This window comes from Pagrus major, chromosome 2 (genome assembly GCF_040436345.1).
Source record: "Pagrus major chromosome 2, Pma_NU_1.0".
Classification (NCBI taxonomy): Eukaryota; Metazoa; Chordata; class Actinopteri; order Spariformes; family Sparidae; genus Pagrus; species Pagrus major.
Window position 1 is genome coordinate 26536810 of NC_133216.1, and position 17434 is coordinate 26554243.

Here is a 17434-nt window from a genome sequence, read left to right on the forward strand (position 1 = left end):
TAGATTTACCGTCAGTCAGTTTGCAGAGCTGAAAATACTGTGGAGTTCAGTTCACATAAACCTGTTCAAAAGAGGAATAACAGGAGTGCATTCATGTGTTTCATCAATCCACTATATGTTGAATACTGCAGAATTGTTTTCCATACCATTAGATGACTTTTTAATTGACATTTTGCACCCAGAAGCCAGCCTGGATGAACGCCGCTTCCAACAGACATTATATCTTCATTATTTGTCCAACTTTTTCAATCAGGCCAGGACACAACAAACCATCGCCACCACGTGTAAAACGATAGTTTCATTGTCCTCCTGTGAATAGTGTTGAATTTCACATAAAACGAGGCTGTGCTTGTAATAGCAGCAAAACGACTCCCAAAAACCGAGTTCAGGAGTGAGAATATGAGAATTTCAGTTACAATAAATCTCTGATTGAACACAATTATCGACTCAATTAATAACATCTTAGCTGTGTCAAGAGAAATGAGTGGTTGGACAAAGACCAATGAATGTCAAATAGTTCTTACCAAATCCACAAGACAATCCGAAAGATGTAACAGATAACTTAAGAATGGAGATGAAGTTTAAAAGCATCCAGGTCACCGAGGTGTGGAGGATCAAAGAGAAGATTGTATGTAAGATGTATTTACATGTATATAATGTATACTGTGGTTCGACTGATTATCAGATCAGAAATTCAGCATTTATCTGGATGATTGGAATCAGTGGATTTTTGTTTTGTTTTTTTATTCGCTAAATATTTTCAAGTATTTTTAAAATTTGCTGTTTTGGCTTTGATACAGCAATCTACAAAGTAACTAGTAACTTAAGTTATCATATAAATCTATTGGAGTAAAGCGTTCAATACTTGCCTCTAAAATGTAGGGGAGTAGAAGTAAAAAGTAGTAGCAAAGTGCCAGTAAAGTAGCATAAAATGGAAATACTCAAGTTAAGTACAAATACCTCAGAACTGTACTAAAGTACAATACTTAAGTGAATGTACTTAGTTACACTACATCATTGCACAAGGTTAAAGTATGCTTACAGAAACTGTATTAGTCTTTATAATATCCACACGTTACACTGAGGATCACTAAAACAATAACAGACAGAAAACTTAAATGCTTTGAGATGATAACCTTCATTCCAAAAACACAGTATGTGAAGAAAAAGATGAATAGATTATATTTGTTTACTCCTTTATTAACTTGCAAAGACATTTTTAGATCACTTACATCACATTAGTACAGGTTGGTGCAAAAAGACAACTATGAAAACAAAACATTCCTGAACATTTTTGTTTCCTCATCACAAGAATCTTAAGAGCAAGAACACATTCACTTCCTTATTAAAATTTCATAATGTCACATGCTTCATACAGGACAGGCAAGTTGTCTCAATACAAAAAACCAACAGCCCAATCACTCATATACAACTCAATCCAACTGGCAAACAGTCACTGTTGCTCCTACCCCTGCCCAGAACCTGAACCCTGGGTACAGTGGCCCAGTGAACTGGCACTGGTGCCGGTGGATGAGATCAGCCTGGTTGCTGGCGACGCTGTAAAAGGCCAGAATCCCTGCATGCTGGTCCAGATAGACGCCAATCCGTCGGGCCTTAGGTGAGCCCAGCTGTTTCTCCTGGCCATCGTGCCAGAAGGAGAAGCCGGTCCCGGACCAGTACAAGCTCCAGGACAGAGCATTGTGGCCCAAACGGCTGTCATCATCGGAACTTTTACGTTCAATCTCCTTATAGGCCACGCCGATGGTGACCTGTGTGGTGGGACGGGAAAAAAAATAGATAAGGACAGGAAGCTGATCCAGGTGTTTACAACATCTGCAAAGGTTTATACGGGCTCAAAATAAAGAATCAGAAATGTATATCAGGTGTTATTGGAATATTAAAAGCTGCTAAAAATGTGATTTTATAAAAAGGTACCCTTTGCAGTGCAAACGCTGAAGGTGAATGGTTCAGTTAAAAGGAAATGTGGTGCATAATCAGCAGCTCATTTGCATTTTCCTCCTCACTTTGTCTTGAATAAAGGATTTTTTTAAAACTCTGAACAGTGACTTCTTGCAGCAGGAAATGCAACATTTTGGGGGTGCGTGAGCAAACATATCCATGATCGAAATCAGTTAAAACTGATCCATTTCTTTAAATATCTGGGTATATTTTGGTGAAAATTGTACATTTTTATATCCCAGTTTAGAAATGGGACAAGAGATGCAATACTGGAGTCCAGCTTATTTTGGACAGACTGCTTCTGATGATGTGACACTTCTGTTTTGCTCTTAAATATTAAGAAGATTGTCCTCTTCTGTGGCCGGAGAGCTGTTTCATACCTGCCATTTGAGCGAACAGGATCCTGAATCAACTGGTAACATCCGATTTAGTGCCACAAGTTTACATTAAATTCTTACAAATATAGCAATGATTTCCATTCATGTACTATATGAAGCACATGTCTAGTTGAAGCCACCCATTTCCCCATTTTAACGTCTAAGGATCCACCTTCTGGCCGGTCCACTCCACCTCCCAGTAGTAAGGGCTGCCTGCCAGGGGCTCTCTGCAGAGAACCTGTCTCCAGAAGTGGAAGCGCTCAGGATGGTCTGCTGGGTTCAGGTTCTCAGCCCGCATCTTGGCCTTATGACCGCCATCTGATAGCTGCACATGGCGATACACCGTGTTGGGATCCATGGTGGGTTCGAAGCGAACTGAAGTGAGAGAGGATGCATTTTAAGTCAGCACTCTGGACTGCCCAAAGGATTTAACATGGAGTTCTATAATTGTATTGTGGAGTGTGATACTCACATTTCAGCAGTTCTCCTCTTGTCTTTGGTTCTGGATTTACGAGATCCACTGTTGTTACAGGCGTCGCTAGGAGGAAATGTCAAAATGAATATCAAATAGAACCAATACACCATCTACAGTCTACACCAATTTTTCGACAAGGTGTCGTAGTTGATTGATAGGTCCAGGCGGATCCTAATGCTTTTGTATTTACCATGAGGCCGGGGAGGGGAGGGTGGAGGAGGGGCTGAAGCTTCATGTCCAGACAGAAGGGGAGAGAGGAAACCAAATAGAATATCAACTGCATTACATCTAACATAAGTGACGCTTTTTTCATGTACTGTAGCCGGCTTTCTTAGTCTTACCATGAAGACCTGCAGGATGTAGAGATGGAGATTTGGATGAATCTTTGTGCTCTGCGGGAAAAAAATAATGAGTAGATGAAGCTAAATATTAACACTGCGGGGAGAAAGATATGAAGTTTACAAGATAACTTACCTTGAGGTCGTGGAGGTGGCAAAGGTGGACGGTCTGTCATCATTTCATACACTGCAGGAGAGTGGATGAATTGTGAGAAACACATCTGAGGGGGTCCTTTTCATCAGTTTAAGAGCCAAAACCTACTTGTTCTCAGCTTGAAATTCTGGTTGATTTTAAGTGACCCTACCTGTGTTTTGCGCTGTGGCAGGCCCACTGATGTTAGCTGCCGTAGTGCTTGCTGCTGCTGCACCATTAACTGCTGGAGCCTCAGGGTCTTGATTCACTACAAAAGAAAAGGAAAGTTTTGAGAAGAGAAGAGAAGAGAAGAGAAGAGAAGAGAAGAGAAGAGAAGAGAAGAGAAGAGAAGAGAAGAGAAGAGAAGAGAAGAAGTACTGACCTATTGTGACGATCTTGGCCAGGCTGGCTTTGCAGAGGTCCTGTATGGACTCCTGTAGTTCTCTCATGGCTGAGCGGACAGAGGCGACCACTGCTTCCTCCTGATTCAGTATTGACTCTCCCGTGGCACCCATCTGACCCAGCGGCTCCAGGATGTGAAAATTCTTCAGATTACACAAAGTTTAACAATAAAAATTTCTCATTTTATTGATGCCGAACCTTATTTTTTATTCACCCAGTGACCAGCAACACCCTGCCTCACACTCATTACCTTCAAGAAGCAGATGTGGTCCTGCATGTCGGCCAGCCTGCTCAGCTCCTCACTCCTCCAGCGCAGCTGTGCCACCTCCTGCTCCAGGCTGTGGATCTGCCCCTCAACCTGGCTGCCTAAGGAGGTCTCATGGGTGCTGAGGAGCTCCCCGACCTCGTCGCCCGTTAGAGTCATGTTCTTGATGAGCCCTGAAAATAAATCTGTGCTCTCTTGCTGCAGAGCCTGTACCAAGGCCTGGGAGTGCATAGGTCAAGGATGAGGAAATGATAACTGACTGTAACAAGCAGGACATCAGAAATTGTGACTTAGTGCAAATATTTCTACACCGAACAACAACTAACCTTGTGTTGGCGAGCAGCATGTGGAATCTCAATAAGCTTCTTTTCAGTCTCCTTTATTCTCCTCTGTACGTCTACCTGCATCTCAACGAGCTCTTTCTAGACACACACAGACACATACACACATCACCCATGGCTTAGTATAAAAAAGAGGGCCACACACACACTGTGGGGCAGTTATGGCACTTTTTGATGAGTCATTTTTGATGTTGCAACATATTTTGGCCAGGAAACACACATGGATTTGAATACACATTAAAGGCAGTTGTTTTACAAGTACTTCAAGTTCAGCTACATTTAGGAAATGCTACACTTGGGAAAACACAGCTCTGGATTTACTTGTATCTCCTCTTAAACGCCAAGACCAACATTAGAGAAAACCTACTAAAGAGCACTGATGATATTATCCTGGTGATATTTGCCTTGTCCATTACATACCTGTCTCTCCTTCCTCTCTTCCTGTGGTTTGAGCACATGGTGACCCTTGTGTCCATGCTGGCAACACACCTCACACACACACTCCCTGTCTTCATGGCAAAACAGGTCCAGAGGACGGTTGTGTTGAGGGCAGGGTCTAGGTTCCACTGTGGGAAGCTTAGGGTACATGCTGCCTTGACGCGGCACTGTATCTGGTAGGACCTCCAGGTAGATAGGCATCGATGGTGGGGCAGAGGAGGCCGCTGTGGAGGGGCTTTGCTTGATGCTGTTGGTTCTCAGTTTCTCCATAGCCTCCACCAGCAAAGTGCTCTTGGCCAGCGAGGGACGAGGGTTGAAAACCTGCCTACACTGAGGGCAGCTGTACTGACCCTTGCCGTGTCCCTTGTCCCAGTGGCTCTGGATACAAACCAAGCAGTATGAATGTCCACAGGGTAGAGTGGCCGGATCCTTCAGGGTGTCCAGGCATACTGGGCAGGCAAAGGTGTCCTCTTCAGACCAGGCTGAGGCCATGTGGTGCCGGGTGGAACGGTGAAGGATGAGCTAGTTTTGTTGGAGGTCAGACCTGGATGTCTGGACAACCTCAAGGTTCCCTGTTTGGATAGGTTATACAAACTAAGCAAGTCTAAGAAATTAAAGCAAAGAGACCCAAGGATGGCTGGGTTGAAATGCCAGTTCACATGAATCACATGCTGCTTAAAAACTGAGGCAGGCTGGGCTCAGGGTGGGGCTGGTAAAACAGGTGAGGTGAGGAGTTTCTCTCGCTTATGTCATCGGTGCTTCCCAGTTTGTCAAATGGAAAATTGTAGCCGTCTTGAATAAATGGTAACTTTTAGTTTGTGTGAAAATATTATAAAAAGTTCTTACCAACAATTAAATCGTATAATGCTCAGAATTTAAGTCAGACAGTGATGTTAGGCTGCTTGGAAACTAAAACTACAATGTTTTAGTCTTGGTTAATGCAAAGTCCATTGAGGACAGACTGGTTTTTCACCTCTGAGGACGTGACTAGTGATGTAAACTGCAAACAATGGAGGGGTTTCCCCCCCCCCAATGACTTTATCTGTAAATAATGTAAATATTCTGCCTCACCTCCACTCTACATTTACTTGCTGCAAATACGAGAGTATTACAGAGTTGTGAAAGAAGTTTTGCGTCATCATAACGCAGTGAGGGCAGCACTGACGCGCACGAAGCTACTCTGCGCCATATTGACTAGTGGCAGCCGGCTTGCTAGCTGGGCAACAGGCTAGCTGCGGTTTATTCAAATGTTAAGGTCAGTGTTTTCCGCTTTCGTATCACATTTTGATCCTGAAAATGGACTAGTGGCGTGTGTCTTGTCTTCGTGTAGAATGTGTCCAGTACTTGCCACTGACACAATTAAAATTTAAGTATCGGGATACGACATTAACCTACCTTTGTTTTATGCTAATGTGTTAGCAGTCTAGTTAGCGTATACTCCGACAGCTGATTTTGGAGCCTAAGATGGTCTTGACGACTACAAAAACAGCTGTTCATAGTTCTAGTCGGTAGCTGAGAAGCCACAAACCTGATACTTTGACGCATGTTATTTTCTATACTGTCAACGTAGTTACGCTTGCTAACTAACTAGCAGTTGTAGCTAGTAAGCCAAAGTTTGACAGGGATGGAAGCGATGGACTGACTACAGTAAACTTTTAAGGACTAACAGCTGAACTTTGTTGGTTTGGAGAATTGAAGCTAACGTGAATTTATTCAGTCTGGGAGCTCTGAGAAACACTTGAAGGTTAAAACATTACAGTAGTGATTTCTCAGCTCAGATCAGCTGTGACCCCTCTGCTCAAAGGTTCTCCAACATGTTATCACTCCTCCTCTGCAGGTGGAGTCAGGTGTGAGATTGACTCAACTTCACATGCAGTCACATTGTGGTGTAAATGGCTGATGAGCACAAGGAGCCTCATTAACCTGTGCCTTTAAGACTATACCTGTCTGTTTCTATTTGTTTTTACAGCATGTTTAGGGGCCCTCAGATCCTGACTTGTCCCATAAGGCCATTGTTGCTGTTGAGAGACTCCCACCTTGCTGCTTTCTCTGAGCACACTGGTGCTGGATGGCAGGGCGCATCAGCAGTGAAGGAAAGGCGATATGAAGGCATCCGTGGAAGTAAGGAGGGGTCGTCACTGTCCACAGACGCTGAATCCTGTTCGACACAGCTGCCTTTAATTAGTACGGACTGTGATAATCGGCAGCTGAGAGAGGCTTCATTTCAAAACCTCCTGTCCAAAGCCATTTTGTCCAGCCATCGTCACCCCCCTCAGGTGTCTGCTTTTGCAAAGGCAAAACACGCGTCTGAATCGTGGCAATGCACTGAAGATTTAGGTCAAAACCTCAAAGCTGTGAGCACTTACCAGGACGGTTTAATCAACACACCATGCCTTCAATCCCGGAGAAGTCCTCGGGACGTTAGCCAACCTTTACTCCGTTTCACCAGTAAGACTCAGTGTAACCTTCAATGTCATTTAAATCACAGACAGCACTTTATTAGACCTTATAGCCTGTCAACACATCAGCCATGGATTTTGAAGCACTTTGACAGTACACCGCATCCCTCCAGCATCTCTTTTCAGCAAACCAGAGCTGTTCATCAGGCTGCCCCTCTCGTGGCAGAAGCCTGGAGAGACTGTCTATCTCTAGGGAATGAAAACAGGTGTCGACAGAAGCTGGGGCCCAACTCGAAGCTGTACGAGGCAGAAAAGGGGAGAAAAGCGTCGAGTCAGAGCCAGGGAAAGAACCAGGCGAAATGGGCGGCAGTCCTGGTCTCTCTCTGCTCTGTTGAGGGCGAGCCGGCATTTCTCTTCACTCTGCGCTCCAGCACACTGAAGGGACGGCACAAGGGAGATGTCAGGTGAGAGGAAGGATAGAAATAGGCTACACTGTAAATAAAGTATTAAGTAGAATACGGCATCTGTTCTCATTTCCAATCATTTCTAGTTTTGCAGGAGGAAAGAGTGATCCATCAGACAGAGATGTGGTGGCCACAGCGTTGAGGGAAGCCAGGGAGGAGCTGGGTGTTAATGTGGCAGCAGAGAGGGTCTGGGGCATCCTGAAACCTCTCAGGGACATGGTGAGTGCTGTTATGTCTGAAAGTGTTTAAGCTGTGCACCACATGGGGAAATCTTATGATTTGATTTTTGCATTTTGTATTGTAAAACCATGGTGGTGAACCATTGATGGCCCTAACCCAAACCCAAACCCTTTATGTTGGAGTAAAAATAGCGAATAATTCTCATCACAAATTTCAAGAGTTCAAGATAACATTGGAAACATGCTTGTTTAATCTGACTAGCCATCCCCAAACTCCAAATTATTCTGTCGATTGTAACTTTATTGATACATTGTTCCAGCACTAGCCTTAAATTTGGCATCATTAGGTCTAGAGACACTCTTCATGTCCACTACAAACAGACTTGGATTTTACCATAAAGTTAGGCCAGGGACTAATATATCTTCATAATAAATAAAGGAAGAGTTTGTTTTGTGTCACTTTGACAGACTCTAGTCGCTGTTAAAACGAGGCTTCATCCTACTTCATTCTACTAAATGTGAACATTTCGTACTAAGTCTGTGTCTGAATGTGACACTGTTTCTGTCTTTTGTCTCTCTCACCAGTCGGGGATGTTGATTGCTCCTGTGCTGGCTAACCTTGGTCCCTTAGAGGAGTTATCCTTCAAACCAAACCCTGGAGAGGTACAGTCATTGTACTTTTTTTACTTGGTTTAAATGGTTTCCACGTGTCTAAATGACTGGAGGTCTTGTTTTTGGGACATAGTGGAGATGTTTTAACCTATTTATCAAATCATGTTTTATAACATACACAAAAGGTCATATCATGTCCCGCAGCACCTAGAGTTTAATCCAGCCTAAAGCTTTCATTGACTGTTAATTTTTTCTCTTCTTTTCTTTTGTCTTTTTAAAACTAAACTTTAAAAACTAAAAAAAATCTGGTTTCATTGGTCTGTTTCTGTCTCAGGTGGAGGAGATTTTCACCCTGTCCTTGTCCCACTTGTGCAACCCTCAAAACCGTGGCTACACGCACTTCCGCACCGGTGACAAGTATGGATACACCCTTCCTGTGTTTCGTAATGGGAAGCATCGAGTGTGGGGCCTGACAGCTGTCGCCCTCGACCATACCCTGAAACTTATTGTTCCTCCTTAGCAATGTACAGTACTTCAGCACATCTTCCATGTGGCGCAAACATTTGATTATGTCAAACGTGCAGTCAAGCTATGTGCCGCAAGATCACATCAGGAATCAATGTGAACACAAAATGGTTTCATTCACTCGTTCTCATTTATGAAGGCAATTTCCTTTCAGGGAGTATCAGACTCAGGAAAAGGATTTTTCCACTTGTGCAACTTCTGAGCCTCGTGTTTTTTTAAGAATCTGTGTTGAATGGATCAGGTGTATAAAGATGATGGCCAGCTGTGCTGATGTCACCGATTAAGACCAGGGGCTGGAAGTCTTGGCCATGAATTTGTAGAACAGCTATGGAGCAACATCAAGAAGCAGTGTCAGTGCTTTATTACACCTGATTGATTCTTACCTGAACAGTATCAGTATATATTATGGACTGCTTTATTTATATTCTTACAAATCCTTCTTTAATTCAGCTTTAAATCTTCTGTACCACCAGTTACCAATTAAACAGATTTTATCAAGTTAAATCAATGAGTCAGTGAGATAACTTTTGCCGCATAGGTTTTACATGAGTCTTATGTTTCTTGTATTTTAACATGTGGGCTCAGCAGAGCACAGCTGTGAGAGACTTTGTAATTTCCAGTGTTATTCAACTGATGCCCATTTAATCTCATGCTCAATCAAATCAAGACTGTTATAAACACTGAAACGATATAAGCACATCATGTGGTGTGTTGATGAACAATGCAATAAAGGTTATTTTAAAGGTATTCTCTGTATTCATTCACTCTTCATCTGTGAGATCAGTTTTTACATGATTGACATCAAAGCAATAAATAGTGCAAAAAGACAATTTATAACAGTTTGATTTCTACTGGCGACGGAGATGCAAAACTTTCATTTAGTCTTGGTATCTGAATCATGCAAAAACCTGTTTCATTTACATACTTAAAGGCTTTTAAAAATAGCTGCTGCGCCACAATTGTCTGCATGCACCACAGGCTTTATAGGCGGTAGTGTGTAATGAGAGTTGCAGTCACACTACAGTCAAAATGTGTTCTACAACACATCTCCTGAATGTTGTGTCCAGAAAATTAGTATCCAGTTCTGTGAAATGCGGGCTCATCAGTCCTCAAACACCAAAGTAGACTTGGGTGGAGAAGTTCATCTCTTAGGAACAACGCAATTGAGAATTCAAACTCTTGAAGCATCAAGGCAGAGAGCACTCCATGGGGTCTTGTGAGTCAGGCAGGAGGTGGCAGTTGAAGGGCCAGCTGAAGGAGAAGAGATCCAGGGCCTGGCTGCATTGCTTCTCAGCAGAGGAGCAGACTGAGCGGCAGGGCTGGAGGACGCCACCCTGTGGGCTGCACTGGGGCAAAAACATTCCACACACCAGCCTGCGCAAGGGCTCGAAGCACGCCAGCTCCATCAGCACCTGGATGACAAGATGGAGAGAGGAGTTTGTGAGGTTGAACTTTTGTCTTGAAACAGCTGGACAGTTAAAAGAAACCATAGCTGCCAGTTAATGTAGGACTGTTAGTGTGTTTTTTTTCTAACAAGTGGCCTAATTTTTTAGGATTTTACAACAGCAGCAAGGGGAAAAAAAGTTTTGAGGGTAGCTTCTTTACCCGGTACTGTCGCAGGAGTGTGGCAGCTTCTCTCTGATCAGCAATGGACAGCCAGATGTTTGGAAATGAGGTGAGGTTGTAGCTTAGACCTTGACACATCTCTACATCGATGAACTCACACGACGAAGCTGAGAGCATGGAGAAAAGGAATAAATACTGTTCTTATTTTCTAACTTCCAGAACTTTGAGTCTCTAATATTCAAAGTCAATTATGATTGATAAGTGCCTCAACATTTCTTTTTATGTTATTTTTTGAGTTTGCCAGTGACCTCGCCTTTTTGTTTGTTTTAGGAGCGATTTCAACACCAAAACAAAAACTACAGTATCTGTTACACTCTAGCGAGACTCCGATCGGGGTCAGAGATAACGGGGGCTTACTGAAGGGAGGGTAGGTGGAGTTTCCACAGCCCTGTTCGTCTGCTCCGTCAGGGCAGTCGTTCCATCCGTCGCACAACCACTGCTGCTGAAGGCATCCCCCTGTACTGCAGGCAAACTGGCTCGGACCACATGTCCCTTTAAATAAGGAAAACATGCAAGAGAGGGTTACAGAAAGCTACACATCACAATGTGAAGAGCAAAGGAGGAGGCATATGGAAAGAATGAAAGTGCTCTAATAAGAAAGAATTTAGGCCTCTGATAAAGGAAAGAGGAACAGTAGAGACAGGAAGTAAAAAGAAGGAAGAAGGAAGGACATATGCAAAGAAAAGAAAGTTTAGAGGAAAAAGAAAGGCAACAGTAGCTCTTTGATGAAATATGAATTAGCTTTACTATGGCAGGAACTCACTGTCCAGTACGGACACAGCCTGGTATGTTGCATTGAAGCCGCTGTCAGCCACTCCCTCATCAGCCACAAACACCACAGTCATGTGGGGGCCGGAGGAGGTCAGGTCCGGAGGGAAGGTGGTACCACAAAACCTGAGACAAACAAAAGCTGCTTCAGAACATTGTGGTTATATAACTCACATAAAGTCTGACACATTTTTTTACCCTCAAAACACAGGAAGCGACAGTTTCTGTAAATGTGGGTCTCACCTTCCCAGCACTCTCCCAGCTCCAGTATCGACGCTGTCGTGCACCTCCACGTAATCAAACTCACACACATCCTGAGTCTCAAGGCTGAAGTTCCTGAAGCTCAGTGTGATGACCTGACCCTCCTCAACAGACAAATACCATATGCACAGCTGATGGGAAACAGGAGAACAAAAGATGAATGTAAAAAACACACATGTAATGGCCAGTTTGGAGTGTGTCACAGTCTAATGCGGCTACAAATGTACCTGCTGGTGAGGATAAGGCCTGGGATGGTTTGGACTTGACAGGTAACCATACGGCCCGTTCTTCAGCCCGCCACATTCTGTGAAAGGGTTTTGTTAGGTAGAAACAATGGCCAGTGTTAACTTTGTTTGCACTAGGGCTGCAACAAACGACTGTTTTCAATAATCTGTCGATTATTGCCATGATTAATCCATTAGTCTATTAAATGTCTGAGAAATGCTCATCACAGTTACCCAGAGCCTGAAGTGATGTATTCAAATTGTTTGTTTTGTCCAACCAACAGTCAAAAACCCAAAGACTCTTCATTTATTATCATAAATAACAAATAAAGGCAGCAGGACCTTATATTTAAGAAGGTGGAACCAAATGTTTGATGTTTATGCATGAAGAATGGAACGATGAGCAAAACAGTTGGCTACTAATTTTCTTTCATTTGAGTAATCGACTATTCGATGAATCAACCAATTGTTGCAGCTCTAGTTCTCACCTTTGTGTTTATGGCTGCAGTTTGCCTCGTCTGTTTGGTCATGGCAGTTCGGATGACCGTCACACACAGACACAGGCAGCAGACAGCGGCCACTATCACACATAAACTCTTCTCTGGAGCAGCTCTCTGAGAAAATGATACACACAGATGCACATGAATGCAAATGCGTATGAACATAAAGGTACATGTATTTGCAGACACACACACACATGGGGTACTAACTGTGTCCGGGCAGAATGGCCCTGTACTGTGCAGTGAAGCCGCTGCCTGAGATGCTGCCATCAGAGTGGAAGGTGACCCACACGGTGCTGCTGTTTGTGTTCACTGTTGGTGGCGCCACGTTACCACAGAACCTGCAGGCGGGAAGGACAACTTTTAATAATCTTAACCTTCATTTGAATAATCTGCTCGTATCTCCACATTACAGCTTTGGAGTTGCCACTTGAGTGTGAACTTTGCACTGTAAATTCTCGAAAGGATTTGTGGGCAAGTTGTGTAACATTTTTTTGAATTTCATGATTCATGTTACGACACTTTCCAAGAATGCGAGTAAGCAAAAAGGTCAGAGTATTCTCATGCATTGAAATCTTTCCAAGAGGCTTTCAGTGCCTAGAAGTGCTCTCTGGTTGTATACAAACCTCTGGTGCCATCTACCAGCAATTTAGGGTAATGACACCACCCCAGATAATGTTCCTTTAACGAGGACATGTACAGAAAAGTTGCTTTGACAAGCTGGTTTCACAAAATGGACCAATTGGGACGAGCATACGGCTTAATTTGAGTTGATTCTCTTGTTTTTATGCACCCAAATGTGTATTTACCAGAGTACACACCCATACTTTGCCTCCCCTTAAGTAGTTAAGTCCTGCAAACACTGTAACTACTTGGGGACAGAAACTTATAAAACACTGCAGGCATTTTTGTTCTCTTCTCCAGAGTGAGAGTGAGTACACATCCAAAAATTCTGAGTGCAAAGCTCTGACTAACCTGGTGACCACAGAGCTCTGCTCTATCTGCTCCTGCACCTCGAGCCAGTCAAACAGACAGGGAGATGGTCCCTCTACAGCCAGAGAGGAAACGTGGATCTGGACCAGGGAAGGGGGTGGGACTCGGATCACCCACACACACAGCAAGTTTGGAGGGTAGGAGCCGGGGTGGTTTGGAGAACTGAAACTGCCCTCTGAGTCAGTCAAAACCCCTCCACAGCCTGAGAGACGGAAAGGACAGAGAAGACGATTCTATTGGATGAGGATGGACATGACATTGCACATTGTGTGTAATAAATTACAATATAAACAGCCATTTTGCTTGAATCTCTTACGTGTTTCAGATGGTGGGATCCTAGCGGGCTGTGGTGCAGCTGTACTGTCTAATTGACTCCTGTTGGCAGGGATTGTGGGTAAGGTGTGGGCCGCCCCGTCTCCTGCACTCAGCAGGTCTGGAGGGTTAGTGGACAACAACTGATCCTCCACTGCCTGGCCTTTTATCTCTAAATCAGGGACAGAAACAGACAGAATGACTAATCACAGAGAAGAGGCTTGTTTTAGACAGAAAGGTTGACTGTACTGCTCAGAAATAAATAAATAAATAAGTAAAGCAAAAAGATGCACATATCCTTTGTGTTTACCTACCCAGTACCTTTCCAGTAACAGCACAAACAGGGTGACATTAGCAAAACCATGATTCTTTATGTTTTCAGTTTGAATGTAATGTTTGTATGGAATCTGAATTTATAAAATCACTTGATCTGCTCTTTAAATCAGTTTGAGGCATTTCTTTTTCATTGTGATGACAGATGAGGGGTGCAGCAGTGACTCACGTGTGAGGATTAGGGCCAGTGCCAGTCCAATGGCTGCCAACAGCAGCAGGGCAGCAGCAGAGACCACCACCAATCCCCAGCCACCCGGGGCCCGCAGACGCATCGCACACACACCAAACAGACCCCAGCCTAGGCCTGAATAATGGAGCACACACAGAACATAAACATGTGGGTATGTGACAGGACGAAGAAGATCTTCATTGCTACTGACATGATTTTAACTCTCTGATTTCTTTGAACACCTAATTGGTTATTAGAATGGTATCATATGTTGTCGACCTTAAAGCTTAAAGAAATATTGCAACCATGTTAGAAATTGCTTCCCTCTCACAATTGACAATACATCAAAATGGAAGCTTAAAATAAACTTCTGGACTTTTTTTCTATTTAATTTGATTGTTTACTAAGGTATAATTGCTCTCATAAATGTGCGGTGCTTTATTTGTACTCTTGTGGTTTTTTTTATTGCCCTCGCATAAAGTTGTTGAACTTGTGAGAGACACATTGTAAAAAAAAAAATCATCAAAATCAAAGCAGCAGAAGCCGAGATACTTTTAGTTCCTAGTTATCGAGCGCTAAAAACACAGAACCCTACATTTCACCTATGTATTTAAACCTCTACACCAGCTGAGATAACCCTGATGAGATCACTATGACATCATTAGTGTTATCTTCTGTTTTTAAGAAAGCTCCACCAGTAGTAGGATTAGCCATTACAAGCAAACTGATCTTCGACGTGTAAAATTGGTGGCTTGCCCCTTTAATCCATGCTTACAGTCAGCTATATTAACCATGTTTTACAAACACTGCCTGACTATTCTTCAAGAGATCTGGACTGAAACCAGCTGAGTTTAAGTGATGCAACTATGTTACCTGTACACATAATACAGTTCAAGGTTAGTCACAGAAAGCAGCAAGCTGATTGGTCGACTCACTAGCTGCTGGCGGTTTGATTGGTTCGGGGGTGGACGAGGACGTCCTGAATCCCTCCACCTTCTCCTCGCGCTCCCCCTCCAGCTCAAAGGCAGGGTTGCAGAACACATTCTGAGGAAAAACAGAACAGAAAGAAGTGGAAATCAAACTATCAATGAGACTTTGTTACTTCAAGAAATAGATACATATATTCTTCCTGTTTCAAATGAAAAGTTGAACACAATGAAACACACCTCGGCTCATATGAACACACTCAGGGCTTCTGCATCCACGGCCTACTGGTATGACTGGTAGCTTGTGGTTGCAAACTTTAGCTAGATACAGCTGGAACAGTTTTCTAACTTTGTTTTCTGTTTATTGTCTAATTCCTCTCACTCAAGTTGTGAACTCAGTACGCTACACTTGAACTACACTGACATATCATCGTGTTTTAGTTTGATATGATGCACTTGTTAGCAAACAGTTTCTGATTCACACATCCAGCAGTTATGGACCGACTTTAGAGTCCTGTGTTTGCCCACCTGACGTGTACAGGCTCAATATTCACAATGTTTCACTTTGTTTTTTGCCTTTACCAACTGCAGGAGGGAAATATCAGGCTCATTAGCAGCCAAATGCTCCACTGTGTTTGCGAGCTGTTCGTAACTGTGTCTGTCTGCTGCTTGGTGCTGAGCACGTAGTGTACAGAGGGTTTTTAGAGCTAACACAACTAAATCCTGTGGCCAAAACTTACGCAACAAGAGGGAACCAAAACAGTTCAGACGTGAGCTGGACAGTTAAACAATGAGCTGAATTAACGTTTAATCATGCTGTCACATTGTTTTCACATTCTTATTTGATACATTGTTATTGAAAAATATTGATTACAGCTACTTTTAAGCAACTGACTGAAAATTATCATGGGAAATGTGGGTAAATCCAATGTGCTGTTATCACCTAATTTCTGCTGACCTATACAGTACAGTGACATTTACACTAATAATGCACACATGAGAGACAAGTGTGCGTTTACAGCCTAAAAAGACCACCTGCTTCACATCAGCTACATCAGGAATGCACCATGCAAGACAATAACTGTGAACTAGCCTACATGCAAATAAAACTGGAATTGCAGCGTTTCTGATCTATGTGGCCTGAAATGAAGTAAAACAGTGCCCATAAAAAGGAAGAACCTTTCACTCCGTGTCAAGTATGAAGTGTAAAGCCAGCTATTCAGACAAAAATAGTCAGTTTCTTTGATGAGCACAATGGACCATGACCAATCTCCTGCTAAATGTCTCATTAACTCTGTGACGTGCAACACTTTCATTACCCACCATCATCCATCTCATCAGCGTCACTCACCTTATAAATATCTGAAGAGTCTGAGTACACTGCAACTTGGCTGAGGTCAGACATCTTTAGTCCACTGTCACTCTTTCACTGCGCCTCCTCTTAAAATGTCAGGAGTGACATTGCGAAGAGAGCCGTTTCTACCTGAGGGAAGGTTGAAGATAGTTTCCTGGGTTTTCTCAACATGGTTCACTTTTTTGCTCCAACAGCAAACTTCCACTGAAGTGTAGGAAGCTTACGGCCTTCACTCCTCCAGCACTGCACAGCCCTTTGTTGGACATCCATCAACGTAATCCAGATGAAAGGGACAAAATAATGTAATATAAATCAGAGCAAAGAATTTTCAAACTCAAAAATGATCAAATTATCAAAAGTATCCATGCTACTCTTCTACTACCACTGTCTGTTTTAGCAGCATCAACCTGCATTTCTCTTGTTTCTTGATGTTGTGTGAGTGGTTACAAAAGAGTTTTAGAAACTCCTTCACAGTGCTGAACAAATCCGAGTCAGCTGAGAGGACTGAGCCCCCCCAGGAGGAGGAGGGAGGACGGGGAAGGGGAGAAGGGGTGAGGGTGGAGGTAGGGGTCTCTGTTAAATCTCTATAATCCCTGTAATGATCTTTTAAGCCCCTAAAATGTTTCATTCACACGCACGCCTTCATGCCCAAACCCGAGCGAGCAGGTGCACAAAAACAAATACATGTGAGCACTACACACCGTTTGTCAAAACACTGGCACAGGGACAGTGCAGTCTGAGCGATTTAGCTATGATTCTGGGTAATTATGAATCAAAACAACAAGAGTGTTTCCCATGGTGAAAAAGAGGAGGTGTTAAAGAGATTGTGAGATTTGAAATTGCATCAGTTGCCCAAATAGATTTTTATTGAAAAGCTTTATAGCAGCTTGGCTTTAAATCACTTAGCAATGAAAAAGTGTCAGCAAAGAATTACTAGACTTCACAGACTCCTAAAAAACAGAAACAGATAAAAACGAGTGCAACCGAAATGAAAGTAAGAGCTCAAATCTGGCATCTGTCCTAAATTGCTCAATCCCTCCTTCCCGGTTTGGTGCTGCTGT

General features: G+C 43.1%; 3 protein-coding genes across 6 annotated transcripts; 1 reads left to right on the plus strand and 2 right to left on the minus strand.

The window, feature by feature from the left end:
• Window positions 1-1179: 1179 nt before the first annotated feature.
• On the minus strand, window positions 1180-6854 carry ftr86 (finTRIM family, member 86). Of its 3 annotated transcripts, none has more exons than XM_073493572.1 (12): window positions 6765-6854; window positions 4711-5300; window positions 4276-4371; window positions 3935-4168; window positions 3665-3827; window positions 3455-3550; window positions 3286-3336; window positions 3153-3203; window positions 3002-3040; window positions 2809-2874; window positions 2509-2711; window positions 1180-1769 (listed from the first exon to the last, which is right to left on the minus strand). In XM_073493572.1, exons 2-12 carry the CDS (start codon window positions 5218-5220, stop codon window positions 1434-1436), a joined length of 1845 nt encoding a protein of 614 aa, XP_073349673.1. In that variant the 5' UTR covers window positions 5221-5300; window positions 6765-6854; the 3' UTR covers window positions 1180-1433. The 3 variants fall into 3 exon arrangements, with proteins under 3 accessions (XP_073349673.1, XP_073349675.1, XP_073349674.1); XM_073493574.1 differs by lacking the exon at window positions 6765-6854 and adding an exon at window positions 6672-6730; XM_073493573.1 differs by lacking the exon at window positions 6765-6854 and adding an exon at window positions 5800-5858.
• On the plus strand, window positions 5883-9654 carry nudt8 (nudix hydrolase 8). 2 transcript variants are annotated; one of them, XM_073493575.1, is made up of 5 exons: window positions 5883-5983; window positions 6698-7591; window positions 7678-7810; window positions 8356-8433; window positions 8717-9654. In XM_073493575.1, exons 1-5 carry the CDS (start codon window positions 5976-5978, stop codon window positions 8900-8902), a joined length of 1299 nt encoding a protein of 432 aa, XP_073349676.1. In that variant the 5' UTR covers window positions 5883-5975; the 3' UTR covers window positions 8903-9654. The 2 variants fall into 2 exon arrangements, with proteins under 2 accessions (XP_073349676.1, XP_073349677.1); XM_073493576.1 differs by lacking the exon at window positions 5883-5983 and adding an exon at window positions 6004-6575.
• Window positions 9653-16424, minus strand: mfrp (membrane frizzled-related protein). Its single transcript, XM_073493580.1, has 13 exons — window positions 16371-16424; window positions 15029-15137; window positions 14094-14222; window positions 13596-13763; window positions 13262-13481; window positions 12497-12627; window positions 12275-12400; window positions 11790-11866; window positions 11545-11693; window positions 11297-11427; window positions 10891-11025; window positions 10513-10640; window positions 9653-10319 (listed from the first exon to the last, which is right to left on the minus strand). Exons 1-13 carry the CDS (start codon window positions 16422-16424, stop codon window positions 10095-10097), a joined length of 1782 nt encoding a protein of 593 aa, XP_073349681.1. The 3' UTR covers window positions 9653-10094.
• Between the last annotated feature and the right edge of the window lie 1010 nt (window positions 16425-17434).